Source organism: Garra rufa, chromosome 16, assembly GCF_049309525.1.
Source record: "Garra rufa chromosome 16, GarRuf1.0, whole genome shotgun sequence".
Taxonomy (NCBI): domain Eukaryota; kingdom Metazoa; phylum Chordata; class Actinopteri; order Cypriniformes; family Cyprinidae; genus Garra; species Garra rufa.
In genome coordinates, this window is record NC_133376.1 from 38424176 (window position 1) to 38437639 (window position 13464).

The window sequence follows — 13464 nt, forward strand, 5'->3', positions numbered from 1 at the left end:
GCAAATCTAGACCTGTTTAGCAATAACCAAAAATCAATAGGATATCAGGTAAAGATCATGTTCCATGAAACTATTTTGTAAATTTCCTGCCATAAATATATCAAAAATTAATTTTTGATTAGTAATATGCATTGCTGAGAACTTTATTTGGACATCTTTAAAAATGATTTTTTTGCACCCTTAGATTCAAGATTTTCAAATAGTTTAAATAAATCTCAACCAAATTTAGCCTTATGCTAACAAACCATACATCAATAGAAAGCTTACTTATTTAGTTTTTTTTTTTTAAAGAAAAAAATTATTTTTGAAAAAATGAAAATTGAAAATGGTTACAAACATTATTTTAATTACATAAAATAGGGTTGTCTTCATGCACTTACATTAAAATAAATATTACATTAATTGTGCTTTTTGTCATCCAACAACATCCCAAATACAATAGTTTTTTTTTTTCTAGAAATTATCATGTTGTATTTGGAACGCATATGCATAAAAGAAGAGGAGTCATATCTAGTGAAACAATCTGTTATTTTCTATAGCTATAAAAAAAGTACTTTTGCAGCGATGTATGACCATTTTGAAGTTGGAGGAGAAAATGAGATGGGAGTTTTTTTGTTTGTTTGTTTTTTTTAAGAAATTAACAATCGTTTTCACTAGATAAGACCGTTTTTCCTCGGCTGGGATGGTTTAGCCCTTTGAAGCTGCATTTAAACTGCATTTTGGAAGTTCAAACTCGTGGGCACCATTGAAGTCCACTATATGGAGAACATTTCTGAAATGTTTTCCTCAAAAAACATAATTTCTTCAGGACTGAAGAAAGAAAGACATGACATCTTGGATGACAAGGAGGTGAGTAAATTATCTGCAAATTTTGTTCTGGAAGTGAACTATTCCTAATTCCGCGGGGACTTGGCAACACTGGCACAAATAGTACAGCCGCGCATGCGCACAAAAACTTCACCGCTACCGCGCGCGACTTCATCAATGAAATATTTTCACAACTGAAAAGCTCTAAGGCATTTCGTAGTGCTGAGTTGGTAACGTCGCTGTTTATGAAGCAGTTAAACGTAAAGTTTCGCTATTACTGGAGATGTTGCTGCCAAAACACGGTTGAGAGATGCACGAACTCAGGTAAGGTTAATTCACACACAATTCACACAACTAACGTTACAATTGATCTCTCTTTCTAATAACTACATTAGTCTACTTTGTATATCCGTTATATTAGCTCTAAAATGACGATTTGTTATTAGCAGCTTGAAATGGGGCATAGGATGAGATAAATTAGTTCTTTACACAAGAGTGTTTTAAGGACAAAAGCCTGTCAAATATCTTAAAAATAAAACTTGAATAATGTCTTGAGGTGTGGTAACCCTAATATAACGAAATAACTGACAGTCCATTGAATTATTAAAAAAATAAAGCATACTTCTAATGCTAGAAAATATCCCTTAGTTAATTGTTACTTAATTTAAACAAATTTATTCAATAAGAGGTAAATCCCGCCCATATAATGATGTTATTAAGTTGCTCAGCCAATCAAAATTGAAGACCAAAACTAAGCGTTTTATAAATATATATTTAATATAATGTATTAGTTTATGAAATTGTTAATGGAAAAGGTTGCATTTCATTAGAACTATAACACAGAAACAAATCCTAGTGAGTTTTGCAGCCTACCTAGAAGTAATGAACAGCTGCAAAATTAATAGTACGAAGTAAAAATTTATCTTTTTTTTTTTGTTATTTAAAAATCAACTTAAAAATTTCAAAAAGTGTTTTCATAACAAAAAGTAAAAACTATGAAATAAAAAGTCATACTTGTGTCTATTTAGATATTTTCAGAAGAAAAATTATGGCATAAAAAGTAAAAATTATGAGATTAGTAAAAATTAATTAAAAAAAAAATCCTAAATCCTTTTTTTAAATTTCAAAAGTCTGTTTCAAAAAGTGTTTATGACATAAAATGTAAAAACTATTAAATAAAAAGTCAAACCTATGTCAATTTAGACTTTTTCAGAAGTCAAAATTATAACACACTATGTTAAAATTATTAGAAAAAATATGGCATAAAAAGTAAAAAATTATGACATTGGTAAAAATTGATTTAAAAAATCCTATTTAAAAAAGTGTTTCCATAACAAAAAGTAAAAACTATTAAATAAAAAGTCATACTAATGTCAATTTAGACTTTTTCAGAAGTCAAAATTATAACATACTATGTTGAAGTTATTTATAAAATTATTACATAAAAAGTAAAAATTATGAGATTAGTAAAAATTGATTAAAAAAAATCCAAAATCTCTTTTTTATTCCAAACATTTATTTAAAAAAGTGTTTCCATAACAAGAAGTAAAAACTATTAAATAAAAAGGCATACTTATATCAATTTAGACTTCTTCAGAAGTCAAAATTATAACATACTATGTTAATTTTATTAGAAACATTATGCCATAAAAAGTAAAAATTATGAGATTAGTAAAAGTTGATTAAAAAATCCAATTTTTTTTTTTATTCCAAAAGTCTATTTCAAAAAGTGTTTATGACATAAAATGTAAAAACTATTAAATAGAAAGTCACACTTTTTAGACTTTTTCAGAAGTCAAAATTATAACTTACTATGTTAAAATTATTAGAATTAGTAAAAATAATGAGATTAGTAAAAATTTATTTTAAAAAATCCAAAATCTTTTTTTCGTTCCAAAAGTCTATTTCTAAGTGTTTATGAAATAAAATGTAAAAACTATTAAATAAAAAGTCATACTTGTGTAAATTCTGACTTTTGTATTAGTTTATAAAATTGTTAATGTTATATGAAATAATATGAAATAAAAAGTCATACTTATTTCGCTTTAGACTTTTTCAGATATCAAAACTATAACATACTGTTCAATTTATTAGAAAAATTATGACATTAGTAAAAATTGATTTAAAACAAAATCCCAAATCTTTTTTTATTCCAAAAATCTATTTCAAAAAGTGTTTTCATAACAAAAAGTAAAAACAATTAAATTAAATTATGAGATTAGTAAAAATAGAAAAAAATCATCCAAATGTTGTTTTTTTTTAAATTTCAAAAATCTATTTCAAAAATTGTTTATGACATAAAATGTAAAAACTATTACATCAAAAATCATACTTATGTAAATTATGACTTTTGTATTAGTTTACAAAATTGTTAATGGAAAAGGTTGCATTTAATTACAACTGTAAAACAGAAATAAATCCCAGTGAGTTCAGACTTAATGAGCAGCTGCAAAATGAATAGTACTAAATGTATTTAAATCTTCAACCATAAACAAAAGGATGAAAATAATGGTGATGAGCCAAAGCCTGGAAACTGGACATCACAAGGGAAATGGACTCTGCTAAATGAAATGTAATTAAGGAGCAATCGAAAGACGCCCGCAGCAGCGTGTCATATGTAGGAAGTGGCAAAGTGAGACATCCTGGAGCCTGCTGGGGTGAATCAGCAGAGAAGGGTGAGGACAGCTGCCACCAGCCAGACTGGAGGCTCCTGAAGTGGGCACGGAGGACGCGCGTGCTGTGCAAGTCTGTCACAACGGAGAAAGATTAATGATGGGGCTGCACCTAATCTCACTTACCAGCTATTCCCTGCTGACTGGAGACTGCTCCAAGTCTACAGACTACCGCCGTTTGCTCCACCTCCAGTGACCCTCCTCCACAGCCATCCCAGAGAAATCACGACGTCAGCGTTTTAGTAAGAGCCAAAGAACAGGAAAGTTCTAAATAGAGTCTTGTCATCATGGTATGGCACAAATAATAACAAAGTTATTTAAACTGCCAAGTCTGTAACCAGAACTTCATAAGCTTCTGGGAAGTTTAGGATGCTCTTCTTATAATTCCCAAGGCAATAGTTTAGATATTGTATATGTGACCATGGATCACAAAACCAGTCATAAGTAGCAGGGGTATATTTGTAGCAATAGCCAAAAATACATTGTATGGGTCAAAATGATTTAGATTATTTTTTCGATTTTTCTTTTATGCCAAAAATCATTAGGATACTAAGTCAAGATCATGTTCCATGAAGATATTTTGTAAATTCCCTACCGTAAATATATCAAAACATAATTTTGGATTAGTAATAGTAATATGCAGAACTTCATTTGAACAACTTTGAAGGAGATTTTCTCAATATTTAGATTTTTTTGCACCCTCAGATTACAGTTTTTCAAATAGTTGTATCTCGGCCAAATATTGTCCTAAGCTTATTTATTCAGCTTTCAGATGATGTATAAATATCAGTTTTAAAAAATTGACCCTTATGACTGGTTTTGTGGACCAGGGTCACATATGTTTTTGACTACACATTACCCATTTGAAGAAAGAAAGAGGCCCAAAACAAAAGAAAACAAAAAATAAATAAATAAAAAAATAACTTTTTTTATTTCAGTTTTTCTTTGAGTGCGGGACTAAAACTAAAACTTAAAAAAAAAAAAAACACACATTTTGTTAATTGAAATAAAAATAAATTAATAGAGGAAAAACATAAAACTAGAAATGTAAATAAATGAAAACTAAATAAAAATAGAAATTAATATAAAATATTAAACTAAACAAAAAAAAAAAACAAAGCACATACCTATGCGTTTGAACAAAAGATTAAGGTAAAAAAAATTAATCTTAACTATTTTATAGCGATTTTTTAATGTCAAAAATCATTAGGATATTAAGTACAGGTCATGTTCCAACATAAGTATATCAAAACTTAATTTTTGATTAGTAATATTAAAATTGTTTTTTTTTTTTTTTTGCACCCTCATATTCCAGATTTTCAAATATTGTCTTATCCTAACAAACCATACATCAATGCACAGCTTATTTATTCAGCTTTCAGATGTTGTAAAAAGGACTACACATTAAGAAAGAAAGAAAAAGGTCCAGGCCCAAAACAAAAAAACAAACAAAAAATCAGTTTTGTAACTCTTCTATTTCCATTTTGATTTTTCTTTCTCTCACATGCAGTGTAAGACTAAAACACTATTAAAGAGTATTGTTAATTGAAATGACAATATATGACAAACATAAAACTAGAAATGTAAATAGATGAAAGCTAAATAAAAATAGAAATAAATATATATATAAAAAATATTAAAGCACATAACTAAATTACTAAAACTTAAAATGTTTAAGCAAAAATGTTAAAATATTTTACATTTTAGTTTCGGTGTTAATCATGACATTTAAAAAATCACAATAAATTGTCAGTTGGCCTTTAGGTCAATTATACTTAATGAAACAATTTTATTTAAAAATACAATACATTTATTTCTATTAAAAAGGTAAACATAAAAAGAAATTCCGTATTAGACATAGTAATGCCATGCCTTGTTTCTTCTGAGCATGTGATGCCCTCTGCTGGCCTTTTCAGAAACTTAAAATACAAGGCATGCGGTTGAACAATAGTTTAAAATCAAAATATTTTTTTTACTATTTTACAGCTATTTTTCTTTTATGTCAAAAATCATTGGGATATTAAGTAAAGAACATGTTCCATGAACAGATTTGTAAATTTCCTACCGTAAATATATCAAAACGTAATTTTTGATTAGTAATATGCATTGCCAAGAACTTAATTTGTACAACTTTTTAAACTTAAAAAAAAAACTTTTTTCTCAATATTTCGATTTTTTTCCCACCCTCAGATTCTAGATTTTCAAATATTGTCTTATCCTAACAAACCATACATCAATGCACAGCTTATTTATTCAGCTTCCAGATGATGTATAAATCTCAATTTAAACAAAAATAACCCTTATGCCGTTTTGTGGTCCAGGATCACATTTCTTTTGACTAAACATTACACATTTAAAGAAAGAAAGATCCATTGTTACTCCAGATTGTTACGCTTCTATTTTTATTTTTATTTCTCTCACATGCAGTGTGAGACTAAAGCTAAAAAAAAAAAAAAAAAATTTTGTTAATTGAAATAAAAATACAATAATAGAGGGAAAACATCAAACTATAAATATAAATAAATGAATGTTAAATAAAAATAGAAATTAATATACAATATAAATTAAAAATAAATGATTAAAGCACTTAACTTAATTACTGAAACTTAAGATTTTAAGCAAAAATGTTTAAAAAATTAGTTTCGGGGTTGATCATGACATTTAAAAAAAAAGTAAATAAATTGTCATTTGGCTTTTCTTCTTATGGTTTTGTGGTCCAGGGTCATTTTTTTTTTTTTTTTTTTACTACATATTAAGAAAGTAAGAAAGATCCAGGCCCAAAACTAACAAAAAAAAAAAAAAAAAAAAATCAGTTTTGTGACTTTTCTATTTCAGTTTTTCTTTTTCCTCTCATATGCAGTGTCAGACTAAAACTAAAACTTAAAAAAAGTTTTGTTAATTGTAATAAACATAAATTTATAGATGAAAAACATAAAACTAGAAATGTAAATAAATAAAAACTAAATAAAAATAGAAAATATAAACAAACAAAAAAATAAAGCTTTTAGGTCAATCATACTTCATGAAACATTTTTATTTAAAAAATACAGTACATTTATTTCTATAGAAAAAGGTCAACATAAAAAAACGCCCATATTAGACATAGCAATGCCTTGTTTCCTTTGAGCATGTGATGCCCTCTGCTGGTCATTTCTGAAACTTGAGACACAAGTCATGCGTTTGAACAAGATTGTTAGGGTGAAAATGAAAAATGAAATCCAAAACAGTTTTTTTTTTTTTTTTTTGGTCAAAATGGCAAAAGTCAATTACGGGACAACAAAAACAAGCTCTGCGAGATTTTGGAAACAGAAGAACATATTTCTTATGTTCTATAGAGAAGCTGCAGGCAGTAGTTATTTATGCTTATCAATGATACCTTGATCATTCAGGAACTCTTCAAGTAATATGAGAGCTGAACATCAAAACATTTTTGAACTATTTACAGCTTTTATTTCAAAATAATTAGAAATCTCATACGAAGCAACAATATCGAATGAACTATCCATCAAATGAGGGGAAATAATCCTGAACACATTAAAACTCTAGGAGTCTGCTCAGGAGTCATTAGGAAGTCCAAAAAGCTTGACGGTCCCTGCCTCTCGGTTGCTGTCGTATTTGCCCTCTTTATCGTCGCAGGCGTACGCTAGCAGCGGTCTCTTTGGATGCCACGCTACAGTGAAGGTTGGAGACTCACACTGAATCTCCCAGAGCTTCTCACCTACAGCAATAACACAACAACAAACGTCAGTCGGTACAACCCAATTCAAGCTATTATGATATTTCAAAATATCTGTTTACCTGTTTCAACTTCAGCAATGTCGATGAAATGATCCTCGGAGGCTGACGCCAGCATTTTACCATCGTGACTGAAACTAAGTGTCCGCACAGGCCAGTCTAGTCTGTAGTAGGATTTAAAATATAATGAAAATATTATTTAATGTGAAAACAAAGTTGAAAGTGACCAACACAAATAAATTAATTGATTTAAAATAAATAACTTATTACAGAATCTACTTACAGGTTAGATTAATTGCATATTTCTTCTGTTTCTTACAGTGCATACATAACAAACATATGTAATAACATTGTTAAATATATTAACATTTTTGAATTAGCTTGTATTTTTATTTTAGCTTTCAGAATTTTTGCCTTTTTTTGTATTTCTGTTTAGCTTTAATTTATTTCACAGTTATATTTCACTCACTTATTCGAGTGAGTTGCAAAGGCAATATTTAAAAAAAATATAAAAAATTAATTTAATAAATAAAAAAATAAACTTTTTTGTCTTATTCGTCTATTTCAAAGTGTTTCCATGGCATAAGTAAAAACTTTTTTTTTTTAAAGTAAATATGATGAGAAGTAGTACAACTGTTTCCATGACAAAAAGTAAAAGCTATTAAATAAAGTCATACTTTTGTCCATTTTGACTGAAGTCAAAATTATGTTATACTATGTTAAAATTATTAGCAAATGTATGGCATAAAATGTTAAAATTATTAGTAAAAGCGTATTTAAACATTTTCTTAACTTCAAGTCAATAAAAAAAAAGTGTTTTTATGGCATAAAAACTTTCAAAAGTCAAAATTATAACATACCATGGTAAAATTATTAGAACAATTGACAAAAAGTAGAAATCATGAGACAAGAAAAAAACTGATTTTTTTTATTCTAAAAGTTAATTTCAAAAAGTGTTCATGATCTAAAAAGTAAAAACTATTAAATAAAAAGTCATACTTATGTCAATTTAGACTTTTTCAGAAATTATAACATACCATATTAAAATTATTAGAAAAATTATAGCATAAAAGTACAAATTCTAAGTATTAAACCTTATTTGAAAACCCAAACAAATCTTTTTTTTTATTATTTCAAAAGTATTTTTTTTTTAATGCTTATGACATAAAACACCAGATAAAATGCTAAAAAAAGTCATATGTTAATAAATTCAGAAGTCAAAATCATAATTATGAGATAAGTAGTCAAAATTATGACAAAGTAATGGTTTTGTGGTCCAGGGTCACATATGGCAAACAATATAATAATTCTGAAATAAAAAGCCATAATTATAAAATTAAATTCTTCATTTCAAAAAGTCTTTATGACATGAAATGAAACGCTACGAGATGAAAAGTCAAAATGATGACATACCAATATTGTGAGATAAAAAGTCAAAAAGATGTTGAACTAACCTGGAAAAGCAGCGCACACACACCAGCTCCTCCACGTTCCACAGGCTGACCAGCGCATCTGCACTTCCTGTGGCAAAATACTTGCCCGTGGGATCGAATTTAATGCAGATGCAGTTGGATGGATGAGCATTAATTGACTGTATGAGCTTGAGATCAGGATAACTGAAACAAAGACATAACCATGTCATTTGATTTCATGAAATCACCCAAATATTCTGCACAGCCTCTTCCAACTACAACCAAACATACCTTAATATATTAATACAGCCATTTCCGTTTGTCAGGAAAAACATGTCGTTATCATTATTCCAGGAGATCTCATTGACCTCGAACTTAAACTGCTCCTCGGCCCGGGGACGGTGCGTCTTGGCATCAATAAAAGTCACAACATCATCCTTGTTGCCTACAGCAATGGTCTGACCATCAGGACTCCAACAGATGTTGATGTTCTCCCCTAGAAGTTGTCAGAGAAAATCCCACACATGAATAACCCTCCTAATAACAACAGATATGACAGATTTAGACAGGTTTAGCGCTTCACCTTTGGTGCTGACCGTGGCCATGCATTTGGTGGTCCGTACGTCCCAGATGCGGATGGTCTTGTCTCCTGATGCGGTGACAAACAGATCAGGGTTGGTGGGATGCCAGCACAGCTGATCCACACTGTCTCCATGCCCTCGGTAGTTGTTTTCCTTCACCTGATACATTCAATATTGAGTCAAAAATGAGCAAGATGATAAGGGCACAAAACATAATAATTGCATATAACCTAAACTTACAGTACAGTCGTGGCCAAAAGTTTTGAGAATGACACAAATATTAGTTTTCACAAAGTTTGCTGCTAAACTGATTTTAGGTTGTTTCTGTGATGTACTGAAATATAATTACAAGCACTTCATACGTTTCAAAGGCTTTTATCGACAATTACATGACATTTATGCAAAGAGTCAGTATTTGCAGTGTTGGCCCTTCTTTTTCAGGAACTCTGCAATTGGACTGGGCATGCTCTCAATCAACTTCTGGGCCAAATCCTGACTGATAGCAACCCATTCTTTCATAATCACTTCTTGGAGTTTGTCAGAATTAGTGGGTTTTTGTTTGTCCACCCGCCTCTTGAGGATTGACCACAAGTTCTCAATGGGATTAAGATCTGGGGAGTTTCCAGGCCATGGACCCAAAATTTCAACGTTTTGGTCCCCGAGCCACTTAGTTATCACTTTTGCCTTATGGCACGGTGCTCCATCGTGCTGGAAAATGCATTATTCTTCACCAAACTGTTGTTGGATTGTTGGAAGAAGTTGCTGTTGGAGGGTGTTTTGGTACCATTCTTTATTCATGGCTGTGTTTTTGGGCAAAATTGTGAGTGAGCCCACTCCCTTGGATGAGAAGCAACCCCACACATGAATGGTCTCAGGATGCTTTACTGTTGGCATGACACAGGACTGATGGTAGCGCTCACCTTTTCTTCGCCGGACAAGCCTTTTTCCAGATGCCCCAAACAATCGGAAAGAGGCTTCATCGGAGAATATGACTTTGCCCCAGTCCTCAGCAGTCCATTCTCCATACTTTTTGCAGAAGATCAATCTGTCCCTTATGTTTTTTTGGAGAGAAGTGGCTTCTTTGCTGCCCTTCTTGACACCAGGCCATCTTCCAAAAGTCTTGGCCTCACTGTGCGTGCAGATGCGCTCACACCTGCCTGCTGCCATTCCTGAGCAAGCTCTGCACTGGTGGCACAACGATCCCGCAGCTCAATCCTCTTTAGGAGACCATCCTGGCGATTGCTGGACTTTCTTGGACGCCTTGAAGCCTTCTTAATGCAGTGGAAAGTTTTTTCGGGATTAAGTTAATTTTCATGGCAAAGAAGGACTATGCAATTCATCTGATCACTCTTCATAACATTCTGTAGTATAAGCAAATTGGTGTTATAAAAACTTAAGCAGCAACTTTTCCAATTTCCAATATTTATGTAATTCTCAAAACTTTTGGCCACGACTGTAGTTACAGCCATCATGGTAACACTTAAAATTAGGGCTGTTACTATCTATTATTTTGGTAATTGAGTAATCTGTCAATTATTCTAGTGGTTGATCGAGTAATCGGATAATTATACATATTTTTGTAATAATAAAATAGACCTAAGTTAACAATAGCCTTTAAAATGACTTGAGTACATATATAATAGCAACAAGGCAATGATAATTAGTTCAAATAAATTATCAAAAGCAAGTAGTCATATGTTTTTTTTTTAACAAAAGTTAAAACTGTTCAAATACATAATGTATTATAAACAGTAAAGCTAATGTACATTATGCATTATAACAAATGGCTGCAGAGGGTGCCAACGGCCTGACGATTGTTTTTTAAACTTCTAAACCTTGTTTAATATTGACTCAACAAACATTTAATTCAAATGTCCACTCAATCTTTAATATTTTGCCATTTGTTTATGACAGAAATGCTGCAGGCACTGTAATTTGTTAATTTGTGGACATCAATAGACAGCGCAGTACAGATTGTGAAAGCAGACTGCAGTTTTTGTATTTCATTATAACAAAGTGTATAAACGATGTGAATAATAGATTCAGTATGCAGTAGTATTTAATTTATTGTTTAATTAAAATTTCATTTAATTTCAGTCACGAAAAATGGCATTACAAAGGTAAAAAAATAAATAAATAAACTTCAAGGAGTCAAATATCGCTTTATAATGGGAAAGTTCATTTCTGTCATGTGATCAGAAGGTGTTCCTACGTTGTTGTTGTTTTTTGTTTTTTTTTTTCAATAGGATCACACAACATAGGCCTACAACAATTCTTTAATTTGTCCATAATTGCAGGTGCCTGTCTTAATATCCAAGAAAGTTTAGAGAAAATATGACATAAGTTTAATGTTATTATAGATTATAAAGGGTTTTATAATTAAATACAACCGAAAGGACATCTAAAATGACCATTATTAACCGCCCCTACCCCCGAAGCTAGAGTCTCCCAGTGAATTTCGGCCATTTGAACGAAATAGCAAAAACAGTTTTAAAGCTCCCTGGTGACCCCATATTATTATTATTTTTACTATAGACTAAGTTTGTAAAAAAAAAAAAAAAAAAAAAAAAAAACTGCAAGAACTAACTATAATTATCGAAATGTCGTTTTAATATACGATATTAGGCCTACCAATAATCCCCATACTGTATGATTCACTTGTATAATGTATATTGCAGATGATAACTCAAACCTTACCAGTCGGTCTTTTTCCAGGACGAACACGCTGGCGGTTTTGTCAAAGGATCCGGATGCCAGTCGTTTTCCATCGCAGCTCCAGGCTACCGAATGCACTTTAGCACTGTGAGCCGGGAACTCTCTGCTTTTATTGTTATTCCTGAAAACCTCCTGCATCTCCTGATAGTATGAGGACGCCATGCTTGCTGCTCCTTCGCCGTGTATTTAAGCTGCATCCTTACCCGTAAGTTACTGTCCGCCACCTGGAGTACGGGAGTGACATTACATACTGAAGTTATACCAATAGTCTTTGGTTATAAATAGAATTTGGTAACCCGCATCAGTCACAAAGGAAAAATAGAGCATGCTTTGATAAAAAATAAATGAGATGAAAAGATTTATGGGATAACATATTATAATTAAGCTGAAATTACTATGTAAAAAGTAACAATTCTGATATATTTTTGATATAGTCTAATACATATTTTTGTGTGGTATTGGTTAAAGGACATGATGATGATGATAAAGTCAAAATGCTGACATAAAAAGTCAAATTTATTATGAGATACTATATTAAAAGTAAAAAGTAACAATTCTGATATATTTTTGATATAGTCTAATACATATTTTTGTGTGGTATTGGTTAAAGGACATGATGATGATGATAAAGTCAAAATGCTGACATAAAAAGTCAAATTTATTATGAGATACTATATTAAAAATAAAAACAAAAAGTCGAAATTTTGCCATCCTAAGTTAAATTATGACATACTAATTCATAATTTTAAAATAAATTGACAGAATTATGAGATACTATTTTATAATTGAGAAATAACGCTGAAATTACTATGTAAAAAAAAAGTGAAAGAAAAGAAAGAAGTCAAAATTACAAAATAAAAAGCCTGATTTATATCAAAATGATGAGATACTATCTATTATGAAATAAAAAAAATCGAAATTTAGGCAGTCTACGTTAAAGACAGAATTGTCAGAATTCTGATACTTTTTTTTACTTTACAGAATTTTAACTTTTTTATTCTGACAGTTTTGACAAATTGTCAGAATTATGAGATACTAAATTATATTTAATTATATAATATTATATTATATTATAATTTTTACTTTTTTCATAGTAATTTCAGCATTATCTATAATTTATAATAATTATAATAATCCTAATTTAATTTAGGATGCCAGAATTTTCTCTTTTTATTTCACTATAGATACAGTATCTCATTATTTTTTAGTAAAGTCAAAAAAGGTCATAAAAAGTTGAATTTCTACTGAAATTATGAGATACTATATCTATTATGAAATAAGTCAAACTTTTGGCATACTACGTTAAATTATTACACTAATTCATCACTTTGACATAAACTGTCGGAATTATGAGATACTAAATAATTATAATTATGAGAGATAAAGCTGAAATTATATTTTTTATAATTTTTACTTTTTCATAGTAATTTCAGTTTTATCTCTTTTTTAATAATCTAATTTAATTTAGAATGCCAAAATTTTAACTTTTTATTTCACTATAGATATAGTATGTCATAATATTTTAGTAAAGTCAAAATATCT

The 13464-nt window shown here is 30.0% G+C and overlaps 1 protein-coding gene across 1 annotated transcript; it reads right to left on the reverse strand.

Moving 5' to 3' along the window:
* Positions 1–6495: 6495 nt before the first annotated feature.
* thoc3 (THO complex 3) lies at positions 6496–12119 on the reverse strand. Its single transcript, XM_073821000.1, is given in 7 exon segments — positions 6496–7197; positions 7278–7378; positions 8669–8830; positions 8918–9122; positions 9210–9366; positions 11905–12089; positions 12092–12119. Coding segments are annotated over 7 exon segments (1002 nt in total). The 3' UTR covers positions 6496–7033.
* Between the last annotated feature and the right edge of the window lie 1345 nt (positions 12120–13464).